The 27,615-nt window shown below is 39.4% G+C and overlaps 2 protein-coding genes across 3 annotated transcripts; one reads left to right on the top strand and one right to left on the bottom strand.

Moving 5' to 3' along the window:
* Positions 1-2,401: 2,401 nt before the first annotated feature.
* LOC113168244 (zinc finger protein 227-like) lies at positions 2,402-6,644 on the bottom strand. The gene is made up of 3 exons (XM_026369251.1): positions 6,598-6,644; positions 4,129-4,235; positions 2,402-4,036 (listed from the first exon to the last, which is right to left on the bottom strand). The coding sequence occupies exons 2-3, from the start codon at positions 4,144-4,146 to the stop codon at positions 2,678-2,680; spliced, it is 1,377 nt and encodes a 458-aa protein (XP_026225036.1). The 5' UTR covers positions 4,147-4,235; positions 6,598-6,644; the 3' UTR covers positions 2,402-2,677.
* A 10,605-nt stretch (positions 6,645-17,249) lies between these two features.
* Positions 17,250-27,528, top strand: LOC113168253 (zinc finger protein 492-like). Of its 2 annotated transcripts, none has more exons than XM_026369262.1 (3): positions 17,250-17,267; positions 22,492-22,598; positions 22,769-27,528. In XM_026369262.1, exons 2-3 carry the CDS (start codon positions 22,581-22,583, stop codon positions 23,753-23,755), a joined length of 1,005 nt encoding a protein of 334 aa, XP_026225047.1. In that variant the 5' UTR covers positions 17,250-17,267; positions 22,492-22,580; the 3' UTR covers positions 23,756-27,528. The 2 variants fall into 2 exon arrangements, with proteins under 2 accessions (XP_026225047.1, XP_026225046.1); XM_026369261.1 differs by having other exon boundaries at positions 22,691-27,528.
* The last annotated feature ends 87 nt before the right edge of the window (positions 27,529-27,615 follow it).

Raw genomic sequence — 27,615 nt, 5'->3', positions numbered from 1 at the left:
GTGAGTGGGTTTATTTACATTTTGGGTAAAACCAATGGAGTCTAATAGTGAATTAAATGCAGTGTTGAGGCAGTTATCATCAACATCTACATGGATATTAAAGTCACCCACTATAATGAACTAAATCAGATAGAAAGTCTGAGAATTCAGTTAAAAACTCACAGTAAGGGACAGGAGGACGGTACACAATAACAAACAGGACTGGTTTTGGATTTTTCCAGTTCTCAGGCTCTCAAATGAATTCAAACTATGTTTAGGTCTGGGGTTGATTAATAAACTTGAGTGGCCTCGCCAACCTGTACAAATCCACGTCTCCCTCCTTAGTGTCCAACCTCGTATAAGTCCTCATATACCTATGTCATATTGTTTGGCCTTAGCCAACTCTACCTTTACCTTACACTGTATCTCCCTGTACTCCTGTCTACTCTCTTCAGTCCTCTCAGTGTCCTACTTCTTAACTAACCTCTTTTTTTGTATATACACACCTGAACTTCCTCATTTCACCAAGTCTCCTTGTCTCACTGTCTACTTCCTTAATAACACACCAAGTACCCTCCTACCTGTCTCCCTGATCACATTAGCTGTAGTTGTCATCTGAAAACACTTCCTGACCACAGAAAGAAGCAGCTTAAAGTCTGGTCTGAAATGAACAGAGATCCAATAAAGGGAAGATACGACTGGTGTAATGTGTCTGAACCTTCTGGATTTAGTTCAAATTAAAATCTGCAGCACTCTGGACCATTTGAAGACTTGTAGTGCTAACAGAACATTACTACAACACATAACTACATCACCAGAGTTTACTGCAGTACTGTCAGTACTCTGGTCTGATAATTGTTGTACTGATCTGTGAATCAACCTTTTAGCCTTTTAATCATCACAGGAGCCAAAAAAGGTCAATTATGGGAGAAAATGTGAATGCTGATAATTTATTAGTTGAAGTTATTTTAATATTTATAATTTTATTTCCATTTTCTTACTTTAATATTTGCTCAGTTACAAATCAACCAATTTTCTTCTTCAGTTTTTACAAACTACAGCTTTGTTGTTTTTATTTTTATGTTGACCTAATGAGGGTCATTTTCTTATTTAAATGTTAAAATTTCTCAAAAGATACAACACTAACACTGGTTTATTAAATCGCTTCAAACCATATATTGTTTAACAAAAAGGTCAAAGGTTATCAGTTCATGTCTTATAATTTCTTTATGAAAGAAAGAAACAATTCAACAACATAATCACAGAATACATTTATCAGTACAAGAGCAGAATTAAAAATCAACAACAAACAAACAAACTGTGTTTCTCCCAGAAGTTGATTCTACCTGTGATGGTGGCTGAGGGTCTGTTTTACTACTGTAGACCTACACATAGCTGAACCAATCAAATACCGATGATCTTAACACATTATTGACATGATATGAACATTTTAATTTACAGATTCAGATGATAATTAAAGATCATCAGGTTTCTATCCACCAACAACAGCACGTTTCATTTGTCCTGTCATCAATTTAAAACACTGAATTCACATCATTCATGCTGCTGTTTGACATTTTAGTGGAATTTAATTTGATCTAATGAATTTAATCAAAAATGAAAAAACAGACAAATGTAATACTACATTTTAAAAATGACAAACACTGAATATGAGAATATTTTCAATGCATTTCACAAAACAAAAATAACAACATATATCAACATCTTACCTAACTTTAAGATTACTGTATGCTAATACAAATAATGTGAGCTACTAGAGCTAGCTATAGTAGTAGCAATTATTAAAAAAAAAAAAGACATTTTAACTGCAAGGACAAAAAGTGATGCTAAGTCCAGATCTTGAAGGACATAAAATCATCTGTTGTCTCATTAGGAGCATGTCCTGATGTTGTCAGTCGTGTATACAAGGACATAACAGCTACTGAAAACCATTTGACTTGCTGCAATGACATTTCAACAAAGTGGACAAACCTCCCACCAGATGTTTTTCACTTTGGTTTTGAAGGTGTCTTTGAATTCAGTCCTCTGTAGGTTGATAACTTGAATTTCCATCAAACAATATGGCGTCCTGTTGTTTCTTACACATAACAAAGTCCAGATCAGTGTAAATATTTTAATTTTAATTTTTTTTAAAGAAATTTTAATTTTAAAAGTGATCCTTACATTTTTTTTGCAGTTTAGTTTGACAGATTTTAATTTAACTTATGGAAAACAGACTGTATTACTGAGTACAGCTAGTTGAGAGTTTTCATACAAAGTCTGAACAGGCTGCAAAGTTTACATTTGTTATGGGGTTGGAAGAAAAAATTGGTGAGGATCCATAAAAGGTGACAAAAAGTTCTCCAATCACGAGTGTGGCGCAGACTCTTTAATCCTCCAGGGAAATTTATGATTTCTCACATTATTTGTACTTATAAGGTTTCTCTCCAGTGTGAATCCGTTTATGACGCCTTAATGAAGTGTACCTGCTAAAGATCGTCCCACATTGCTCACAATGGTAGATTGTTTCCATAGTGTGGATGTTTCTATGAACCTTTAAACTTCCTAGGTGAACAAATCTCTTCCCACACTCCTCTCATCTATATGGTTTCACTCCAGTATGTGTTCGTTCATGTTCGTTTCGCTCTTTTGAAGAATTTAAAGCTTTTTCACAGTGTCTGCACTGGTATGGTTTCTTTCAGCTGTGAATACGTTTATGAATTTTCAGGTGTCCTGATTGAGTAAAGTTTTTCCCACACTCGTCACAGTGATAAGGCTTCTCTCCTGTGTGAACCCGTTCATGACACTTTAATGAGGCGGAGCTGCTAAAGATCTTCCCACATTGGTCACAAGGGTATATTGTTTCCATAATGTGGATGTTTCTATGAACCTTTAAATTTCCTATAAGCACAAATGTTTTCCCACACTCCTCACATCTATATGGTCTCACTCCAGTATGTGTTCGTTCATGTCTGTTGCGGTCTGTTGAAGAAGTGAAGGTTTTCTCACAGTTTCTGCACTGGTATGGTTTCTCTCCACTGTGAATACGTTTATGAACTTTTAGGTGTCCTGAGAGAGCAAAATATTTCCCACACTCGTCACAGTGATAAGGCTTCTCTCCAGTGTGAATGAGAAAGTGACTTTTCAGGTTACGTGACTGAGAGAAAGCTTTACCACACTGATCACAACTGAAAGGCTTCTCTCCAGTATGAACTCTCTGATGAAGTTTTAAGTCTCCTGCTGTTACGAAAGCTTTGTCACACTGCTCACAACTAAATGGCTTCTCTCCAGTATGAGTACGTTGGTGGGTTGTCAAGCGTCCTGACGTTGAAAAAGATTTTCCACATTCCTCACAGCTGTATGGTTTCTCTCCACTGTGAACTGTCTGATGAAGTTTTAATTCTGTTAATGTTACGAAAGCTTTGTCACACTGCTCACAGCTGTATGGTTTCTCTCCACTGTGAAATCTCTGATAGTGACGTTTTAGCTGTCCTGTTGATAAGAATGCACTGCCGCACTCCTGACACTGATGCGGTTTAGCTCCGGTGTGAATTCTCTTGTGGACATTTAGTGTTTCTACTGTTTTTAATGCCTTACCACACTGATCACAGCTGTGAGGTTTCCCTACAGTATGGGTACGTTGGTGTTTTTTTAAGTTTTCTGACCTTGAAAAAGTTTTCCCACATTCGTCACAGCTGAATGGTTTTTCTCCACTGTGAACTCTCTGATGAAGTTTTAATTCTCCTGCTGTTACAAAAGCTTTGTCACACTGCTCACAGCTGTATGGTTTCTCTCCACTGTGATATCTCTGATAGTGACGTTTTAGCTGTCCTTTTGATAAGAATGCACTGCCGCACTCCTGACACTGATGCGGTTTAGCTCCAGTGTGAATTCTCTTGTGGAGATTTAGTGATTCTACTGATGTGAATGCCTTACCACACTGATCACAGCTGTATGGTTTCTCTCCAGTATGAACTCTCTCATGAATCTTTAGTTTGTATGATGAAGACAATTCTTTGTTACAATGCTGACATTGTTTCTTTGCGTTTCTGTGTTTCTAAAATGACAGAGAGAGAAAACTTGAGGTTTTGTTAATGGAAATAATGAAAAATGCAAAGGATGTGAGATATAAGAGATTTAAATACTCACCCTTTGGGGAGAACTCATCCTGCTTCTTTCTCAGTGGCACCAGATTTCACAAAGCTGTCCTGATGTCAGACAAAACAATGCTCGCCCTCACCTGAGATGAATGTGATCTGTGAACCAACAAAGACACAAGATAAGACAAAAACCACAGCTACAGAATATCACTGACTCAGCAGATGAGGATCACTGTGTGTAATTGATCCAGTTGATCCTTCAGATGATTAATCTGATGATCTCATGATGTCTTCTCTCTTACCGATAAGTTAGTAAAAAACTTCTGCAAACACATCTGCATCTTTCACTGGGACCATTTCATATGTAACTGGAAATTATAGGATACAAATGTAAATAAAATGACTTGTGTGTCCAACTATAAATAGTGTGTATAGTGTTTATATCTGTACTCCAAAGCCGCAAGTCGCATGATTAGTAATGCTGCTTTATTATTTTTGTAAATTTATATTTGTCACTTTCATGTTATTTCAGACGACTGTGGGATTTTCTTTTTTAACAGAAGGGTAGATGCTAAACCACAAGGCCAATAATAAGCCAGAAAATGACAAGAACATGTTCTTCAAGTTGAGAATCTCACTGAAAATTGTCAATGAACTAAAAGTAATAGAGGAGACAAAGAGAGACATCCTTTGGAGGGTAAGGTAAGGCTGCCTTAACCTCCAGAAACCAGGAAAGGTTTAAAGCTTCAAGGTATTTGTACTTGAGTCTCCAGATGGTCTGATTCTGGACTCTAAAGTCTAACCAAGGGAACAATACATTTGAAGGTCAAAGGATGATAACTGGGGCAGTTTCTCTCCAGTATCAGAGAGAGACATCTAGCCGGGGGTCAATGATGGTGGTCAGAAGAAGTCCTGGATTTGCGATCACAAAATGTTCTGACAACGAGCCAGTGCTGATGGCCTCTACTGCACATAGGAAAGATCCTTTCTTGTATGGTGCCGTCACACACACCACCACAAACAAATGATCAGCAAAAAAAAACTCAACAGTTCCTGGACTCCAAACGTCATCTTGCATATGAGCTGCTGAACTATCTAGAACCTGAGGAACACTAACAAGACAGTAGACGACAGTGAAGAGAGCGAAGAGTATGAACCATCCATCAAAAAACAGCAGAAGCACCATTAACAACATACGGGGCCAGACACATACCAGAGATACTAGACTGATGAAACCAAGGTTGCAACAGCTAAAAATACATGAGATGCATCAGCTGCAAGATGTTCCTCTGCATAACAAAGAAGAGAAACTGCTTCCTAAAGTACCGGTACTAAGACTTTAATGAAGGAAGAAAAGAAAGAGGAAGAGAAGGAGAACAGTGAAGAGAAGGTGGTGTTACAGATTCAAACCTGTGCTACCCAGGACCTCTGGACTGGAGACTTTAATTTATGTTCATGTTCAGTTTCATTAGAAAATGGATTGACATTCTTGTTTTCTTGTCAGTCTATTCTGATTTTGAAGTGTAGCTGTTTTCTAACAGTAAATTTGTTTTGCTGTCCACTACAGTGGACATGCTGTAAAATATCAAATAATAATATGTCTGTGAAGATTTTCAGTCCTCCAGGTAAAGTTATCTGAAAGTTGAGTCGTGACAACTGTACGTCTTTCTTGTTAGGTTGAAATGTTTCACTACTCATCGAAGTCGCTTCTTCAGTCTGAGGAAAGTTGGTTAGAGACAAACAACAAACCCTTCAGGCTGGAAACCAACTAGTGATGTCTGTCTGACTTCACCTGATCTTGTTTTGTTGTGGAAAAAGACTGGATCAAACCAGTTGAATCTGGTTTGATCCAGTCAAGTGATTCACACTAGAGATCGAAGCAGTCAGTGCTTCAAAAGTCATTGGTCCCGTGTCTTTTTCAACACCAAAGTAAGATCAGGTGAAGTCAGACACACATTCAACAGGTTCCTTGATGTGTATTAGCACTACAGTATATAGCCACTGTAAATAATGCACAACATGTTTCACCAAGAACACCTTTTACCAACAACTACTGACTAATAATCCACTAATCTTTACAAACATGTATGAACATTATTCACAGAAACTCTAGTTACACTCATCACATCATTATAAAGACGCTGCTTTTACCACAAATCTTTGAATGAATGAACCCATTTTCAAGACAATTGATGAATTGATTCATTTGAACATAATCAAAACAACCTGGAAGAAACATTTTTCTTGGTTTTCAGTAGTAAATATATGTCTTCATAAAATAAAGTTAAACATTAACAGTGAAAACAAAGACACGGTTACACTGTTATGAAAGGAAGCGTGGAAACTTTGGTTTCTTTAAAGAGCTGTAGAGTCCAACAAAAACACGTAAAACCCACGATTGTTGCTAAAACTGAAATAACTCAGTTTAGTTTCTTTGAAATATAAGTTTAAAACTATCATTTAGTACTTTTAACTACGTTTTAACGACGTAAAAACGGGAGAACCCGCATGGACTCACCTCAACTCAGAGACGGAGGAAAACAGGAAGTATCCACAAGAAGTGACATCATCGGGTCATAGGTCATGCACAGAAAATTAGTTAAGAAAATTAAAGCTCCTTCAAAATAAGATTAAATATACAGTTCACAAAACCAAATACATACGTGCAGATGTAGTATCTACGATGTGATTGGTTCAGGGATTGACTCAAAGACAGGAAGTTTTATAGAAACGTTTCCTCTTTAATTTTCTGTGAAATGTTTTATATTAATGAGTTTTCACTGACACATTCTTTTACATTTATAAAAGTTGATGTTAGTCTGAAACTTTTTGCCATTACAGGTGATTCATTAATAAGTTGTTCAAAGACGGTCCTGAGAGGTGTTTGTCTCATTACCAGACAACACAACACAGACAAACTTAAAAACCTCAGCAGGATACATAATGTATTTAATACATTACTAATAATACATGTAACCTATCTTTTATTAATTAAATTAAACTGCGAAAAGAAAAACAACATGTTTCTGATACTGTTTGTGTGAGAAAAATCTGATATTTTTGTGAGTAAAAGTAAACAGAGAAACATTAAATCAACACATTTGTATGTTATTTATTTAAGTTTAACGTCTGATCCTGGCTTAGACTTCTGTTAAGAAAACAAAACTACACTCACAGAAGATTAAACATGTTTACTGTATAAATTTAGATTAATACAGATTAAAAGTCCAACATTTGTGCTTTGAATTTTTTTTAATTAATTAAATTTCAAACACAGTAAAACACATTAGTCAATAATTCCTGGTAGATTTCCTGCTGAGAGTTGTGTGAAGCAGCAGGTGGAAACACTTCACCTCCTCAGAACCAACAGAGCAGCCTCACTTTTTTCAACAACTGATCACCACAGGACACACAGGACGTCACCGTCATCATTTACCTGTTATTATATTAATATATTTATTTATTTCACCAGTGGAGAAACTTTTCTTGGTGAAAGAAAACACCACAAAACCAAGTGAAGTTTCTGAAGAGTTCTGTTTTCAAATTCCTGTAGTGCTTTAACATTTACATCTATAAACTACAGATCAACAGACTTTAGAGCGGGGGTTCCAAACTCAAATTCGCAGTGGGACAAAATTAAAAACTGGGACAAAGTCACAGGGCAAACTCAATATATATTGAAAAATGTACTGCAATTGTCCATATCTTCCCATATCAACTCAACTCAAAACTTTAGTTTTTAGTAAACATTGAATCTGGAGCAAGCAAAGCTTAATATTATAAACAAACGAGAAATTACATTTAATATAAAACACATCAGTGGTATTTGCTTCTTATTTAAATGAATTAAATATCTTATTAGGTCTCTATCTGTAGTCTTTCGAATTTCTTTTTAATCAAAATCTTTTTTTACAATCCAACAACAAAACAACCAAAAGTAATAAAAATTCACCTCAGCTCTAATACACATTTCATATGATCTCACGGGCCAAATATAAGACAGACTGGAAGACTCTCTGTGAACCTCACGGTGAGGACATTGATGGACTGACAGACTGCATCTCTGACTACATCAATTTCTGTGTGGACACCCACGTACCCACAAAAACCATTTGCTGCTTCCCAAACAATAAGCCCTGGGTCACTCGGGACATTAAAGCCATCCTGAATGACAAAAAGAAAGCATTTAGATCAGGAGACAGGGAGGCAGCAAGGAGGGTCCAGAGACTGCTGTCTGTCAGGATCAGGGAGGGGAAGGAGGTTTACAGGAAAAAAACTGGAACAGAGTCTTCAAAAGAACAACACCAGTGAGGTTTGGAGGGGTATGAGGACCATCACTGGCTACAAGTCCAGCAGCCAGGAGAATGTGGGGACTGTGGGCCGAGCCAACGAATTGAATAATTTCTTCAATTGATTCCAGGCTGATCCACAGAGCCCACTTCAGTTCACTACCTGCTCCTCAGTCCCTCCCCCACACGACTCAGCCACCACCCTAACAATCTCAGCTGAGCAGGTGAGAAGAGAGCTGAACAGGCTTCACCCCACAAAGGCTGCAGGTCCTGATGGAGTCAGCCCAAGGGTGCTGAAAGCCTGTGCTCCTCAGCTATGTGTTGTTCTCCAACACATCTTCAATCTCAGCCTGCACCTGGAGAGAGTTCCTCTAGGGTGGAAAAAGTCGTGCCTGGTTCCAGTGAATAAGACGCCACATCCCAGAGTCCTCAATGACTACAGACCTGTGGCTCTGACATCACACATCATGAAGGCTTCTGAGAGGCTGATCCTGGAGACCTTCCAACCTCTGGTCAAACCCTCACTTGATCCCCTCCAGTTTGCTTATCAACCCCATATTGAAGTTGATGATGCCATCATACACCTTCTCCATCGCACCTACACCCACCTGGACAAGCCTGGAGGATTAGTGAGAATCATGTTTTTTGATTTCTCCAGTGTATTCAACACCATCCGGCCTGCACTGCTGGGAGAGAAATTAAAAAACATGCAGGTCAACACTCCCCTGATTTCCTGGATCATGGACTACCTCACCAACCGCCCACAGTACGTCCGCCTGCAGAACTGTGTGTCTGACACTGTGATCTGTTGCACAGGTGCTCCACAGGGGACAGTTCTGTCTCCATTCCTCTTCACCCTGTACACCTCAGACTTCAGGTACAACTCAGAGTCCTGTCATCTTCAGAAGTTCTCTGATGACTCCGGAGTTGTAGGATGTATGAAGGTTGGAGATGTCACAGAGTACCGTGGAGTGGTGGACAGTTTTGTTGACTGGTGTGGACTCAACCATCTGCAACTGAACATCAGGAGCTGGAGTCCTGTCATCCCTCTCTCTATACAGGGGGAGGAGGTGGAGGTCATGTACTAGTACAAATACCTGGACAACAAACTGGACTGGACCAAAAACTCTTCAGCATTGTACAGAAAGGCTCAGAGCCGGATGAACTTCCTGAGGAGACTCAGGTCCTTCAACGTCTGCAGCACCATGCTGCGGATGTTTTATGAGTCTGTGGTGGCCAGTGTCATCTTCTATGCTGTGGTCTGTTGGGGCAGCAACATGAAGCTTGCAGACACTAACAGACTAAACAAGCTGATTAGGAGGGCTGGCTCTGTTCTGGGGGTGGAGCTGGACCCTCTACATGTTGTAGCTGAAAGGAGAATGCTGTTAAAACTCCTCTCAATCCTGGACAATCCCTCCCACCCACTGCACAGTGTGTTGGTTGGACAGAGGAGCACGTTCAGCCAAAGACGTATTAACATTAAATGCTCCACAGAGCGCCACAGGAGATCCTTTCTACCTCTGGCCATCAATCTGTACAATTCCTCCCCCCTGTGTAAGAGGTGGGGGAAGTGAAAGTGTCATATACTTGCTGTGAATATATTGACCCAATTTCATTTATCTATTTTACATATTCTGTATATATATTGAGTTGTTCCGTATTGATGTTATTGTGTATTTATGTTGGTGTTGGATCTTTCCTGGTTGTGGTTCCTTTTCTTTCTGTCTGTTTTTAGAACAATGGTAATGAGGCAAAACAATTTCCCTCTGGGATTAATAAAGTTTTTTGAATCTTGAATCTTGAATCTTGAAAAAAGGAAATACTAAATACTAAAACAAGTTCCTTCTTAGGTAACATTTCAGCCCAGTGTTCTTCACCACGTACTCAGCAACAGCATTTTTCCATCACAACAATCATTATTAGAAGAACATGATAATAGCAACATGATAAACCTGTTGTTCACATCACCTACTAAAAGAAAATAAAATGTTTGATATGTTTGAATGTTTGAGATGTTACATAAAGACGCCTTTTCTTCCACCCACACATTTGTATGCAAATTAGTTGAGAAAACGTTCTTCATGCTTCTCCAGTGTCTTCCAACCTTCTGGGATAGGTCAACAAAACTTTGGGCCAACACGATCTTTAGAAGGGCAGGCTTTCTTTAACTCAGTGACAGTATCTACTAAGTACATTTGGAATAACACTGTATACCTTATACACCTGTCACCACTGGAACCTCTGTGTTGTTTTACACATCAAATAGACTAGATTTTCATGTTGTGGTGTGTTTAGCAAAGTTTGATCTCATGTGACAGGGACACGTTCTGGAATCAACACTGATTGATCTGACTCTCTGTGTCACTGTGAGCACTGTGAACATCCCTTGTTCATTTCTGCTGAAGTCACAAGAAAGTCTCCACTGTCGCCTAATGCTGCTCAAATTGTTGTGTTTTCTATATAATTCTGTATACATTTATATTTTATAAAGTATTAAATCTTAAGGGTGGATTGCATTATTATGGCATCTATTTTGACTTGGCTCTATTAAAAAAATAAATAAAATAAAATTTTTCTTTGGCTTCATTAAAAGGTAAGAAAATGAAACTAACACTTTTTTTGATAGCACTTTGCTTTGATGTTGTTTCTTCTTGACTTAGATTTTGTTTGCTTGCCTTGTTCCTCACTTGTAAGTCGCTTTGTATAAAAGCGTCTGCTAAATGACTAAATGTAAATGTAAATAGACCTACTTATTTACAATTTCAGAAATGACAATGAAGTTCCCAGCCAGAGGCTTTCTTCTGGGTGTGGATGTGTTTGGCTACTTGACAGATTTCATTGCTTTCAGCAGCTCACATTGTAAACTTCTTGATTTTCTCCATCTTGGTGTGTGAAGACTAGGCAACAGTGGTAAGATCAGACCCTATCTGACGGAGTACACAACCCAACTCATTGTACAGGCATTGATCTTATCTCGCCTGGATTACTGCAATGCACTATTGATGGGTTTACCGGCATCCACGACCAAACCCCTCCAGATGATACAAAATGCGGCAGCACGCCTCATTTTTAATCAACCAAAAAGATCTCATGTCACACCGCTCTTCAGATCTTTGCACTGTCTTCCTGTGGCTGCAAGGATCAAGGTCAAATTCTGTCTCTTGCCTACAGAGTGGTTAACTCCACAGCTCCATCTTATCTCAATTCAATCATTCAGGTCTACATCCCGTCCCGTCCACTGCGCTCAACCAGGGAACGTCGACTGGTGGTACCAGCACCACACAGTCGACACCAAGGAAAACTGTTCAGCTCAGTGATCCCAAGATGGTGGAATGAGCTGCCTATCTCTGCACGCTCAGCCACCTCACTTGCAAGCTTTAAAAAACTGCTGAAAACAGAACTCTTCTGCATCTTCCTTTGCACTTAAAAAAAAGAAAATAAATAAAAAAAAGAAAATCCTACCCTTTCATTCTCACCTCTTGAAACAGAAACACTTTTTTGAAAGCACTTTGCTTTGATGTTGTTTCTTCTTGACTTAGATTTTGTTTGCTTGCCTTGTTCCTCACTTGTAAATCGCTTTGGATAAAAGCGTCTGCTAAATGACTAAATGTAAATGTAAATGTAAATGTAACAAGAAATAAGTCCAGTAGCCAACATCCAGACAACTTCAACTGCATGACCTCCATTGTTATGACCTTTTCTTTGACAGATGTGTCATTTAATTGTCTCTCTGGTCTCTTTATTCATTTTTTATTAAATGACCCATGAATCAACTTTTGTATTATTTTTTTTTTATTTTCATATGTTTCCTCTTTGATTTGAGCGCCATTCATTTTCTATTTTGTTAAATCCTCTGAAAACCAATTGTAATGACAAAAAATTGAGTCAAATAAAAAGTCTTCTTTAAAAACTATTATGAAATATTTTTTTCCTTTTTCAGCAAAAAATTGGATTTAGGGACTTGACACAACAAGCCCACAAACATTTGCCAACAAGAAAAAGTTTAACTGACTAAAGACAAAGACTAATGATAGAAATGTACGTATTGATCTTGGGATTACTCATACTTAAATATCTGTGTGTGGCAAAATGTAAAGCCAAGTTCACTGAATTTCTCTTCACCACTATGACGACTGCAATGCAGTAATTATTTTACTTTGGATTGTCAATGCAATGTCAAACAAGAAGTAACCTTAAAAGAAATACTTTGAGGCCAGGTATCTTTTTAGGTGACATGTCAATCCAGTGTTCTTCACCACAAGCTCAGCAACAGTATTTTTCTATCACAACAACACAACAACCAAACAGCGACTGGTTAGTGTAGTGGTAACATCACTGCCTCCCATGTGGGGAGACTGGGGTTCAAATCCCAGCTGTGGCCTACCTCCAGTAGGGGTCCTTAGGCAAGACCTCCTCATGCTGCCCTGCCTACCCTTTTACCTTGTACTGACTTGTAATAAAAGCGTCTGCTAACTGTCAGATGTAAATGTAAACCATTATTAGATTAAGGAACATCAAACATGCTAAACCTGTAGTGCATAATCCCACACAGTAGAACACAATGTTGGATGAGACATCACATAAAGATGTCTTTTCTTCCACCCCACCTCCTGACACACATTTCAAGAGCACAATATATCCTTTGAGGTTGATTATTAAAATACTAGAAGGTCTTGTGTAAGTGTAGAGCAGAAACCATAAATTAATCTTCCTCTTACTGCACTATCAGAGAGCTAAATGACAAGTTGATACTGAACATATCAAGCATTTATTAAAGAAAACCTCAACCAAAATGCTTATGTTGCCTAAACCCAACCACACATGTGACTCTGGACTGAAGCTCTGGTTGTTCAAAAAAATCCACTGCATCATATAATATGATTCATATCTTCATAATTCTGCTTAGTTCGTTACCTTTGAGGTGTCTTTGTAACCAACAATAGTCTTTATTATTTATTTATTTTGAGAAAAAAAAAACATGTTGCACCAGTGGCTGATTAATGCCATTGATTATTTCTTAATAAAGATTCTGCAGTTTTCAGAAATGTTGGTTAATTTCTGATTAACCAGTAAACCACAGATCAAAGTCTGAAGACTGTTTACAGGGTACACACACATACTCAACATACACACTACAGGGTGGTGCAGGGCGCTAACTGTTAGAAACAAGCCAGCTGTCACGCTATCCTGACAAACTTGAAGAGGAAAAGGTAATGATCAAAAGATGAGTTTTTACTTGTTGCTATAAAATTATTTTAATTTATTTAACCTTTATCTTCTCCATCCTCCAGCAAAGATCCTGAAGGTAAGACAACATTTAAAAGATGTGCTGCAAACATCTGCTCTAGAAGTAGAAGAATATATATAGATGGAAACCAGGTGGTAGGTAGTTAAATATTTATATTTTATTAATGGGCAATAAAAAATAATTTAATAATGTACTGTCAGTATATCTGATAGGAGACAAAATCAACAGTGATTGTGTAAAATTAACAAAAAATATATATTGGTGTTGTTGATGTTGTAAACAATGAAAAGCGTTAAAACAACACTAAAACAATAAGATATTAAAAACACAGTAAAATGGTTCTATGGTTACTGTTTCTGAATAACATTTCCAAATTTTCAATTAATTTGCTGAACTTTTCTGTTAAAGCCCCAATAATTAATTTACTTTTGCTACTTGAATCCTCCTATAGTTGCTGAGTGTTGTACTCACACTTTGACCCCTCCTCATACACAGCTGGACATTTGTATTTGTTGTACAAGCTGAAGCTGTTACAAAACCAGTATTATGTGAAATGTTCTGCCATGAATATTTGTTTTCCTTATATTAACGCTCTGGTTCTCTCATTTGAAAATATTTTCTGTAAAATATCACATGCCGACATCTTAAATTTAAACTGATTTCAGGGGGACTTGATGTTAGATTAGCTCATTCTAAAACTAGTAAATGTTACTTTGGTTAACAATTTGAATATCTGAAGTTGCTAAGACTGAACAATAATCAAACCAACAGAGACTGATCAAACTAGAATTACCCCACTGTGGTTTTTGGCCTCTGCTAATCAGTGATGTTTTAGTTTATGCACGTCTGTCCAGACTCATATTCTTATGAATCCAAGTGGATGTTTGTACCAGATGTAATTAAATTCCTTTCAGAGATGTAGTCTTGATGAGAATGTGACGTACGTGACTTTTGATCACTAAAATCTAATCAGTTCATTCTTGACAAGACATTTCATCAACATTTAAAGACACAAGACACACACATCACAACCATCAGTCTGAAACATACAGGACATTGAAGGTAGATGTGACTTTCTGTCCAATCAAAGACGTCCAACTGTGATTTGTAGGTCTCTGTCAGCTGTACTGACGTCTCCCAACATGCTCCACCCCCTGATCTACCTGTCTGCTCTCAGCCTGCTGGCAGGTGAGTTAACACACACTACATGTACACAGTTTGTCAACTGTACTCACAAGACTTGTTGAGGGACGTCAGCTGAACTAACATGAAGAATTAACAGAGAATCTCAAGAACAAAGACATGAACAAATCTATGTGAGTCATATGAAGCTATGTGTGAGCATCTCTTTAATGTCCACTGCAGTCACACCGAACATCTGATCATCCACTGAAGCGGCAGCAGAGTGAGAGCTCTGACTGAATCACAAGCTGATCACAAACCTTTGTAGAAATGTTGTTTTACTTGTGTCTCCAGTGAATTCTTCACCATCTGTTTCAACGGCTTTTACAACCCTGAAACCAGACAGGACTGTATCGTTGGGCCTCAACTGTCGGAGCAGAAATCTGTCTCATTCATAATAGTTTCATACTCTTCTAATGTTGACGAATATGTCCACCAGCAACTGCCAACCATTAAGACTCCTCTGGAATGTTATGGGAATTTAAATGTGGGGTCAACTGTGAGTATTGCTGTTGAATGAATGGACTTAGACCAAATAAAACACTCCACAAAACTTAAACAATCTAATCTAAAAGCATTTGGAGGTCAGTGCCTACTAACATCTGTTTCTCCTGTTCTGAATTTACACCTGCTTTCAGGTTAAATAAATAATTATTATAGATAAGCATAAGAATAGCAGCTCACGCTGCCACAGCTGTCAAACTACCTTCTAGAGGTTTATCAGTTACTGGGTGTATTAGGCTGCATTGGACTTCACAAATGTACCTAATAAAATTCACTAATTCTCATTACACCTGGATGTAGTGTGTCTCAGTCTGCCTGCTTACAGGAGCTGTTTATCATTAGAAAGGACATTTGAATCTTCTCATCAAGCTTAGATAAACACAACAATAGGAGCCTCCATTCAGACAGAACGACCAACCAACAGCACTGGTTAGAATGGTCTTACACCACCCCCCCTTCTCCCTAAAGCATCAGAGTCCTGCAGTGCTGTTACCTGATCTGATGATACCTGAAATGTTTCCTCTGGACAGACCTGGTTTAAAATGACACATATTTCTATGTTGGTGGAGAAATGTTTCTGCTCTAGAAAGAATCAGTTGACATGACTCAACCTTCAGACAAACTCACCATATTTGTGAATTTGTGAACAAAACATTTCTTCAGAGATCCATCACTTCAAACAGCCTCGTGGTTAAAGCACACAACTTCCCACCCACAGTTTTTTAAACAAACCTCTTTTGTTAGTTGGTGGTTTAATAAAAGGAACTTATATACAGTAAATCCAGAAGCCAGAGAAAGGGCGCTCCCTCCTGGACTGGAAACCTGGATCCACACACTACTAAAGTACAGAAATGTGTTTGAGGGTGATTTTAATGGAAAATCCCATTTCAGACAGTCAAAGTCAGAATACAGGCTTATCTCAGTATTTCAGAAAACACTCAGACTCTTTGTTGAGGAGAATCTACTCCCACAGCACAGTGTGTTTATCATAAAGAGATATGAAGTGATTAGAAAAACTTATAAACCAACCTAAAAAAATAAATACAGTTAAAGTAGAGCACTGAAAATCAGCAAACACCAACAGAGACGTGTTTTCTTCATAATTATTATCTGTAAAAATACCAATAAATCCCCCTAAAAAGAGTTGAAAACTGTAACATTACATCATTAATGTTTAATAAAGTCGATAAATAAAGGTCCAGGAAGTAACAACTGTACTAAAGTACATTACAGTGTTGTCATTAAAGTCTACTTTGTATTTGTACCATATCAAATAGAACCAGCTAATAAAGGACTGAATCATTTCAGATTAACCAGCTGTCAGTAGATGAAGTGGATGAAATCAGTGATGTTCAGTCAATAGTTATTAAAATAAGTGTGTAAAAGTTGTCGTTGAGCAGTTTTTCCTTCCTGCAGCTCAGCTCGAAGATCCAACATCCAACATGTGGGACAGTAACAACTGTGGAGACTGATGAAGACAAGAGAAGCAGCAGGAGTCTCACTGAGGATTTAACAAGACTGTGGACAGAAACTGTGCTAAAGGACAGTTTCACACTTTATTCTTCTTTGTTCTCATATTAATAATAATATAATAATAAAATTATGAACACTTTAAATTAGCAAACAAACCGGAGAGTTTAGTACAGACATTATATGATAAGACAAGAAGACTTCCTGTTTTCAAAATAAAATACCTAATTACATTACATTACGTTTTCTTTTACAAAATAAAACAAACTGCTTGATACTGTAATGTGAGGAGAAGATCTTTTTTAATCTTTTTCAGATTATTTATGGAATTTTTAGTACAACGTAAAATGTCCTGTTCACATCACAGTGCAACAACATCACTCTACTACATCTACATGTATGGAACTGTATATTTAATTTTATTTTGAAAGAGTTTTGTGCATGACCTCTGACCCGACGATGTCACTTCCTGTTTTCCTCCGTCTCTGAGTTGAGGTGAGTCCATGCGGGTTCTCCCGTTTTTACGTCGTTAAAACGTAGTTAAAAGTACTAAATGATAGTTTTAAACTTATATTTCAAAGAAACTAAACTGAGTTATTTCAGTTTTAGCAACAATCGTGGGTTTTACGTGTTTTTGTTGGACTCTACAACTCTTTAAAGAAACCAAAGTTTCCACGCTTCCTTTCATAACAGTGTAACCGTGTCTTTGTTTTCACTGTTAATGTTTCATTTTATTTTATGAAGACATATATTTACTCCTGAAAACCAAGAAAAATGTTTCTTCCAGGTTGTTTTGATTATGTTCAAATGAATCAATTCATCAATTGTCTTGAAAATGGGTTCATTCATTCAAAGATTTGTGGTAAAAGCAGCGTCTTTATTCAAGATTCAATTCAAGTTTCAAAAAACTTTATTGATCCCAGAGAGAAATTATTTTGCCTCATTACCATTGTTCTCAAAACAGACAGAAAGAAAAAGAACCACAACCAGGAAAGATCCAACACCAACAATACACAATAACATCACGGTACTCTGTGACATCTCCACCCTTAATACATCCTACAACTGCAGAGTCATCAGAGAACTTCTGAAGATGACAGGACTCTGAGTTGTACCTGAAGTCTGAGGTGTACAGGGTGAAGAGGAATGGAGACAGAACTGTCCCCTGTGGACGACCTGTGCTACAGACCACAGTGTCAGACACACAGTTCTGCAGGCGGACGTACTGTGGGCGGTTAGTGAGGCAGTCATGATCCAGGAAATCAGGGGAGTGTTGACCTGCATGTTTTTTAATTTCTCTCCCAGCAGTGCAGGCCGGATGGTGTTGAATGCACTGGAGAAATCTAAAATCATGATCCTCACTAAGCCCCCAGGCTTGTCCAGGTGGGTGTAGGTGCGATGGAGCAGATGTATGATGGCATCATCCACTCCAATATGAGGTTGATAGGCAAACTGGAGGGGGTCAAGTGAGGGTTTAACCAGAGGTCGGAGGGACTCCAGGATCAGCCTCTCAAAAGCCTTCATGATGTGTGATGTCAGAGCCACTGGTCTGAAGTCATTGAGGACTCTGGGACGTGGCGTCTTATTCACTGGAACCAGGCACGACTTTTTCCACCCTAGAGGAACTCTCTCCAGTTGCAGGCTGAGGTTGAAGATGTGTTGGAGAACAACACATAGCTGAGGAGCACAGGCTTTCAGCACCCTTGGGCTGACTCCATCAGGACCTGCCGCTTTTGTGGGGTGAAGCCTTTTCAGCTCTCTTCTCACCTGCTCAGCTGAGATTGTTAGGGTGGTGGCTGAGTCCTGTGGGGGAGGGACTGAGGAGCAGTTAGTGAACTGGAGTGGGCTCTGTGACTCAGCCTGGAATCGATTGAAAAAATGATTAAATTCGTTGGCTCGGTCCACTGTCCCCACAGTCTCCTGGCTGCTGGACTTGTAGCCAGTGATGGTCCTCATGCCCCTCCAAACCTCCCTGGTGTTGTTCTGTTGAAGGCGTTGTTCCAGTTTTTTCCTGTAAACCTCCTTCCCCTCCCTGATCCTGACAGACAGCAGTCTCTGGACCCTCTTTGCTGCCTCCCTGTCTCCTGATCTGAATGCCTTCTTTTTGTCATTCAGGATGGCTTTGATGTCCTTAGTGACCCAAGGCTTATTGTTTGGGAAGCAGCAAATGGTTTTTGTGGGTACGTGGGTGTCCACACAGAAATTGATGTAGTCAGAGATGCAGTCTGTCAGTCCATCGATGTCCTCACCATGAGGTTCCACAGAGAGTCTTCCAGTCTGTCTCTTCAAAGCATCCCTGCAGGGCAAGGTGTGCCCCCTCTGACCACCTCTTTACAGTTTTAATGGTGGGAGGCTGCCTGTGAACCAAAGGTGTGTATTGTGGGATGAGATGTACCAGGTTGTGATCGGACTTTCCCAGAGGGGGGAGGGCAGTGGAGCTGTAGGCATCTTTAACATTAGCATACATCAGGTCCAATGTCCTCTCCCGCCTGGTGGGACAGCTCACAAACTGGGTAAAGGTAGGAAGTGTCTTATTGAGGGTGGCGTGATTTTAGTCTCCAGAGATCATAAAGAAGGCGTCAGGGTGTCGGGTCTGCAGGCTGGAGGTGACCGTCTGAATGACGTCACACGCAGCAGCGGCGTTAGCGGATGGAGGATCGTAAACAGATTAATATGGAGTGAGAAAACTCTCTGGGCAAATAATATGGACGTCCCACAGCCAAAAGTTCAATATCAGGGCTGCATACACGCTCTTTCACAGTGACATGGCCAGGATGGCACCACCTGTTGTTAATGAGAACGGTGAGCCCCCCTCCTCTCCTCTCGCCTCCTGTCCCAGGTCACGGTGCTGAAACCGTCTATATTAACACTGGAGTCAGGAATACCATCATGCAGCCATGTCTCTGTGAAACACATTAAACTACACTCTGCAAAGATTTTCTCCATCCTCACCAGAGCTGTCAGTTCGTCCATCTTATTGTCCAGTGATCTCACATTACCCATAATCACGAGAGGGGAGATGAGGTTTGAATCTTCTCACCCTCTCTCTGCGCATCACTCTTCTCCGTTCCTTATTTCCTTTTTGCTGTTTTTTGCCTCCTCTACATCCCCTCGTTGTCCTTCTTCTGATCTCCTCTGGGATGTTTAAAGTCCCGGACAAAGTTTGATCCTTTACTCCGGTCGTCCTCAGTAAGATCAGCTGATCCCGGATGTAAACAAAGGAGCTGGCTCCATGGTGATGGAGCAGCTGTTGCGCTCCGGTCTTTTGGATGAGTATGAATCCAAAGGTAAAAACGGAGATAAAATCTCTCTCGAACAACATGATCCGAGAGGGTAAAACTTAATTTCAAAACTAGCAACTTATCTACAAAAACAATAATAAAAATACTAAGATAAAATACAGAAAAAGACATCACCACATGAGAACAGCGGTAAATCGGCTGCAGCAAGGTTAACACCTGCGCATATAATGATGTGATGAGTGTAACTAGAGTTTCTGTGAATAATGTACATACATGTTTGTAAAGATTAGTGGATTATTAATCAGTAGTTGTTGTGAAAAAGTGTTCTTGGTGAAACATGTTGTGCATTATTTAGAGTGGCTATATACTGTAGTGCTAATACACATCAAGGAACCTGTTGAATGTGTGTCTGACTTCACCTGATCTTACTTTGGTGTTGAAAAAGACACGGGACCAATGACTTTTGAAGCACTGACTGCTTCGATCTCTAGTGTGCATCACTTTTTCTCTCGCTCTCTGTCATTTGTAAATTCTGCCAAGTCCCTCCAGGACTCAAATCAAATCAATCAAATCAAATAACATTACTGTCATTGTACGTTGTACAATGAAATTAGAGTGCAATCATTTTGGTAGAATAAAATTGTCATAAATAAATAAAAACTAAAAACTGATAAATAAGAAAAATATAAAACACCAGTAGGTTACACATACTCCAGCTTTTGCACGGTTCCCTTAATAAACTAACCTGTTTTAGCAGCGTTTAAGGCAACGATGGCTCTTGGAACAAAGCTGTTTTTTAATCTCCTTGTCCTTGTTTTATTTGCCTTGTATCTTCTGCCTGAAGGCAGCAGTTCAAACAGAAAATGTTCAGGGTGTGATGGATCCTGCAGAATGTTCTGAGCCTTTTTTAGGCAGCGGGAACTGTACAGTTCTTCCACGGATGGGAGAGGGCAGACGATGATCTTCTGGGTTCTCGTGGTGACTCTCCAGAGAGCTTTCCTGGTCACAGCTGTGCAACTGGCAAATCAGGCACAGACACAGTATGTTAAAATGCTCTCTGCTGAGCAATGACAGAAGGACACTAGCAGTTTCTCATTCAGGTTGTTTTTCTTTAGAAGATTGAGAAAGTACAGTCTCTGCTGGGCCTTCTTCACCAGAGCAGTGGTGTTGGCACCCCAGGTCAGGTCCTGCTCAATGGTGACGCCCAGGAACTTGAAAGCAGCCACCCTCTCCACACGATCTCCACCAATCAACAGTGGCTAAGTGTCTGTTTTTTTCCTCCTGTAGTCCACCACCAGTTCCTTGGTCTTTGTTGTGCTGAGGATCAGGTTGTTTTTTCCACACCAGATACAGAGCCGCTTCACCTCGTCCCGGTAAGCAGATCACCATTCCTAGAGATCAGCCCCACCACTGTGGTGTCATCAGCAAACTTAATGATGGTATTGCTGGGGTAGGTGGAGGTGCAGTCTTGTGTGTAGAGGGTGTAGAGCAGGGGGCTCAGCACAGCCCTGTGGGGAGCCGGTACTGAGGGTGAGAACTGTCGACATGTGGGACCCTACTCTAACCCTCCAGGGGCGGGCTGTCAGGAAGTCCAAATCCAGAGGCATGTGGATTTGAGGCAGGGTGGGACAATGAAGTGATTTAAGGACCGATTGAAGATCTTGGTAAAGACCCCCGCCAGCTGGTCCGTGCAGTCCTTCAGCACCCGACCAGTGATGCCATCAGGTCCGGCAGTCTTCCTCGGGTTCACAGACCTCAGCGTGTGCCTCACCTCTTTTTCCTCCACACTGAGGGAGGGGCCGCTGTGGGCTGATGCCTGTAGTTCAGCTGTCTCTGGTGGCTCCACCTTGAAGCGGGCGAAGAAGAGGTTAAGCTCCTCTGCCAGTGAAAGGTCCCCATCGACAGCAGTGAGGTTTGGTCTGTAGTTGGTTAAATGCTGGATCCCTTTCCACACCTGCCGTGTGATGTTTGTGCTGAGGTTGTCCTCAATCCTCTGCTCGTAGTCCAGTTTGGCCTCTCAGATCCCTCTGTTCAGGTTGGCTGTGGCAGAGCTGTACAGGTTCGTGTCACCGGACGTGAAGGCTGTGTTCCTCTACTGCGACAGGCGCTGGATCTCTCTGGTCATCCAGGGTTTTTCATTGGGATACATTCGGATGCACTTGTCCACAGTAACAGTATCTGTGCAGTCTTTGATGTAGCACAGGACTGCTGCTGTGTGCTCCTCCCGGTCTGGGTGGTCAAAAATCTCCCATTTGGTTCTCTCTAAGCAATCAACATCCAGCAGCTGGTGGGAGGCAGGGAGGGCCACGTTTTAATAGTCATTCTCTACTTCAGTTTCTATAAATGGTTTGTTCACTGTGACAGTCAGCTGTCAGTAATCAGTTGGATCAATTGCACACAGTGATCCTCATCTGCTGAGTCAGTGATATTCTTTAGCTGTGTTTTTTGTCTTATCTTGTGTCTTTGTTGGTTCACAGATCACATTCATCTCAGGTGAGGACGAGCATTGTGTTGTCTGACATCAGGACAGCTTTGTGAAATCTAGTGCCACTGAGAAAGAAGCAGGATGAGTTCTCCCCAAAAGGTGAGTATTTAAATCTCTTACATCTCACATACTTTGCATTTTTCATTATTTCCATTAACAAAAACTTAAAGTTTCTCTCTCTGTCATTTTAGAAACACAAAAATGCAAAGAAACAATTTCAGTATTATAACAAAGAATTTTCTTCATCATACATACAAAAACTTCATCAGATCATTTACAGTGGAGAAAAAACTCACCAACATACCCATACTGGAGAGAAGCCATTCAGTTGTGAGCAATGTGACAAAACTTTCGTAACAGCAGGAGAATTAAAACTTCATCAGAGAGTTCATACTGGAGAGAAGCCATTCAGTTGTGAGCAGCGTGACAAAACTTTCGTAACAGCAGGAGAATTAAAACTTCATCAGAGAGTTCATACTGGAGAGAAGCCATTCAGTTGTGATCAGTGTGGTAAAGCTTTCTCTCAGTTAGGTAACCTGAAAAGTCACTTTCGCATTCACAGTGGAGAGAAGCCTTATCACTGTGACGAGTGTGGGAAAGATTTTGCTGAATCAGGACACCTAAAAGTTCATAAACGGATTCACAGTGGAGAGAAACCATACCAGTGCAGACACTGTGAGAAAACTTTCAGTTCTTCATCGGTGCGCAACAGCCATGAACAAAAACATTCTGGACTGAGACCATATAAATGTGAGGAATGTGGAAAAACATTTGTTCATCGAGAAAGTTTACACAATCATAGAAACATCCATACTGAAGAAACAATCTACCCTTGTGGGCAATGTGGGAAGGTCTTTAACAGGTACACTTCATTAAGGAGTCATGAACGGATTCACACTGGAGAAAAACCTTATCATTGTGACGAGTGTGGGAAAGATTTTGCTCGATCAGGAACCCTAACAATTCATAAACGTATTCACAGTGGAGAGAAACCATACCAGTGCAAACACTGTGAAAAAGCTTTCACTTCTTTAGTAGAGCGCAACAAACATGAACGAACACATACTGGAGTGAGACCATATAGATGTGAGGAGTGTGGGAAGAGGTTCACTCAGAAAGGAGCATTAGCAGTTCATAGAAACAGCCACACTAAAGAAACAATCTACCCTTGTGATCAATGTGGGAAGATCTTTAGCAGGTACACTTCATTATGGCGTCATAAAGGTATTCACACTGGAGAGAAACCCAATAAGTGAAAACAATCTGAGAAAACATTCATATCAGCTCAGAATTAGGTTTTGTAATCATTCATTTACCTGGAGGATTAAAGAGTCTGCGCCACACTTTTTTTTTTGTCACCTTTTATGGATCCTCACCAATTTTGTCTTCCAACCCCATAACAAATGTAAACTTTGCAGCCTGTTCAGAGTTTGTATAAAAACTCTCAACTAGCTGTTCTCAATAATACAGTCTGTTTTCCATAAGTAAAATTAAAATAAAGTGAACTGTTGAAAAGTTGTTAGGATCGTTTTTAAAACCCATCAGAACTCAATGGGTAAAAAGGTCATGCTGGATATTTACACTGATCTGGACTTGGTTACGTGTAAGAAACAACAGGACGCCACATTCAGTAGCAGTTATGTCCTTGTATACACGACTGACAACATCAGGACATGCTCCTAATGAAACAACAGATGATGTTATGTCCTTCCAGATCTGGACTTTGCATCAGTTTTTTCCTTGTTAAAATCTCTTTTTTTTCATAATTGCTATTGTATAACTATAGCTAGTTCTAGTAGCTCATATTATTTTTATTAGCATCAGTAATCTTAAAATTAGATAAGATGAAGTTGATAGTTGTTGTTAGTTTTGTTGTGTGAAATCCATTGAAAATATTCTACTCATTGTGTTTGTTTTAATGTAATTTTAATTAAATTCATTAGATCAAATTAAATTCTACTAAAATTTCAAACAGCAGCATGAATGATGTGAATTCAGTGTTTTTAATTGATGACTGGACAAATAAAACGTGCTGTTGTTGGTGGATAGAAACCTGATGATCTTTAATTATCTTCTGAATCTTTCAGTTAAAATGTTCATATCATGTCAATAATGTGTTAAGATCCTCAGTATTTGATTGGTTCAGCTATGTGTAGGTCTACAGTAGTAAATCAGACCCTCAGCCACCATCACAGGTAGAATCAACTTCTGGGAGAAACACTGTTTGTTTATTTGTTTGTTTTGTTTTTTAATTCCTGCCTTTTGCTAATAAATGTTTTGTGTGATCTTATTTTTTAATTGTTTTGAATTTCTAACTTTTTAAATAGACACTATTTAGCCTGAAGTTATTTAATCAACCAGTGTTTAACTATTTTAACATAACATGAAGAACTGACTCTCGTGAAGTCAACGAAAACGACAAAGCTGTAGTGTGTTAAACCTGAAGAATTGTATTACTTGAATAATTAGCTATACTTCATACATGGACCAAGACTCCACAGTTGTTACTGTCCCACATGTTGGATGTTGGATCTTCGAGCTGAGCTGCAGGAAGGAAAAACTGCTCAACGACAACTTTTACACACTTATTTTAATAACTATTGACTGAACATCACTGATTTCATCCACTTCATCTACTGACAGCTGGTTAATCTGAAATGATTCAGTCCTTTATTAACTGGTTCTATTTGATACGGTACAAATACAAAGTAGACTTTAATGACAACACTGTAATGTACTTTATTACAGTTGTTACTTCCTGTACCTTTATTTATCGACCTTATTAAACATCAATGATGTAATGTTACAGCTTTCAACTCTATTTTTACAGATAATAATTATGATGAGAACACGTCTCTGTTGGTGTTTGCTGATTTTCAGTGCTCTACTTTAACTGTATTTATTTTTTAGGTTGGTTTATAAGTTTTTCTAATCACTTCATATCTCTTTATGATAAACACACTGTGCTGTGGGGGTAGATTCTCCTCAACAAAGAGTCTGAGTGTTTTCTGAAATACTGAGATAAGCCTGTATTCTGACTTTGACTGTCGGAAATGGGATTTTCCATTAAAAACACCCTCAAACACATTTCTGTACTTTAGTAGTGTGTGGATCCAGGTTTCCAGTCCAGGAGGGAGCGCCCTTTCTCTGGCTTCTGGATTTACTGTATATAAGTTCCATTTATTAAACCACCAACTAACAAAAGAGGTTTGTTTAAAAAACTGTGGGTGGGAAGTTGTGTGCTTTAACCACTAGTCTGTTTGAAGTGATGGATCTCTGAAAAAATGTTTGTTCACAAATTCACAAATATGGTGAGTTTGTCTGAAAGTTGATGTCATGTCAACTGATTCTTTCTAGAGCAGAAACTTTTCTCCACCAACATAGAAATATGTGTCATTTTAAACCAGATCTGTCCAGAGGCAACATTTCAGTATCATCAGATCAGGTAACAGCACTGCAGGACTCTGATGCTTTAGGGAGAAGGGGGGTGGTGTAAGACCATTCTAACCAGTGCTGTTGGTTGGTCGTTCTGTCTGAATGGAGGCTCCTATTGTTATGTTTATCTAAGCTTGATGAGAAGATTCAAATGTCCTTTGTAATGATAAACAGCTCCTGTAACAGGCAGACTGAGACACACTACATCCAGGTGTAATGAGAATTAGTGAATTTTATTAGGTACATTTGTGAAGTCCAATGCAGCCTAATACACCCAGTAACTGATGAACCTCCAGAAGGTAGTTTGACAGCTGTGGCAGCGTGAGCTGCTATTCTTATGCTTATCTATAATAAATAAAGTTAGTACAATATTCAATGAATTCAACTTTTACAAAGTTTTCTCAGTTGAAGCGGTCATGTGACTATTGTCTGTCTGTCTTACCAAACAGTGTGTGATAGATTAAAGCAGAGATCACGTAAGCTGGAAAGGAGGTGGTGTGATGGATGGAGTAACATGCCCTGCATGCTTTGTATCTGATCCGGTGGAGGCGGTGCCGGTTCGCAGCTGGTGCATATTTGATCATGGCTTTGTTTGTAGTTTTGTGTTCACAATGTTGTTGTCAGAGCTAGAGCACAGTATACTGTGATGTGTCAGTGGCACAATGGAGTGGACTGGATGGGGGAGAATGTAGTCACAGAGAGAGTCCAGCAGAGGGAGCGTTGAGCTGCTGAGGTTCTCTTCCTTCACTCAATACATATATGAGCTGAGGAGAAGTTGCCGTGTATCACTCTCAACAATACCTCCCTTTTCAGGGCTTTTACAGTGGTGTTCGACCAATTTAGATGAAAATTGTTGAGCCTGGAAAGATAGTTTAATAATATATAAAAAAGCCCTGCGTAGAACTAGAACCATATATTACAACTAACTGTACTGTACTGTAGCCAGGCTGACAAAGAGTCATAGCTCTGTTGATCCTAGTATTCCCTCATCTCTCAGCAGCAATGACTTCATGAATTTCTTTACAAATAAAATCCTAACTATTAGAGAAAAGATTGATCAGATCCTCTCAACATTTGGGATGGATGGTCTCATTTGTACAACAACTCTAGATTAATTTGAAAGACCACGCTCATACGTAGGCTGCTTCCTCCCCGTAGATCATTCTGAATTAATTTCAGTACTTAATTCCTATAAACCATCAACATGTCTCTTAGACCCTATCGCGACTAGACTCCTAAAGATGTCTTACCTTTGCACGTCACCACATCCATATTAGATCAGATCAGTCTATCCTTACAAATAGGTTACGTACCATAGGCTTTTAAGGTTCCTGTAGTCAAACCCCTACTCAAAAAGCCTACTCAGAAAGTACTTAATAATCAGGTTCCATCTTATCTTAAAGACCTCATAGTACCATACTTTCCCACCAGCACTCTCCTTCTGAGAGTGCAGGTTTACTTGTGGTTCCTAGAGTTTCCAAATGTAGAATGGGAGGCAGAGCCTTTAGCTATCAAGATCCTCTACTGTGGAACCAGCTCCCAGTTCGGGTTCAGCAGGCAGACCTTAAACTTTACACTCTTAATTGCCTTGAGATGACTTCTGTTGTGATTTGGGGCTATATAAATAAAATTGAATTGAATTGAATATCAATTAATGAATGCTGAGGTTGGAGCTACCAGG

The sequence above is a fragment of the Anabas testudineus genome, chromosome 18 (assembly GCF_900324465.2).
Source record: "Anabas testudineus chromosome 18, fAnaTes1.2, whole genome shotgun sequence".
Lineage (NCBI taxonomy): Eukaryota > Metazoa > Chordata > Actinopteri > Anabantiformes > Anabantidae > Anabas > Anabas testudineus.
The sequence above is the reverse complement of the archived record's forward strand: the minus strand, read 5'-3'. Positions and strand labels throughout refer to the sequence as shown.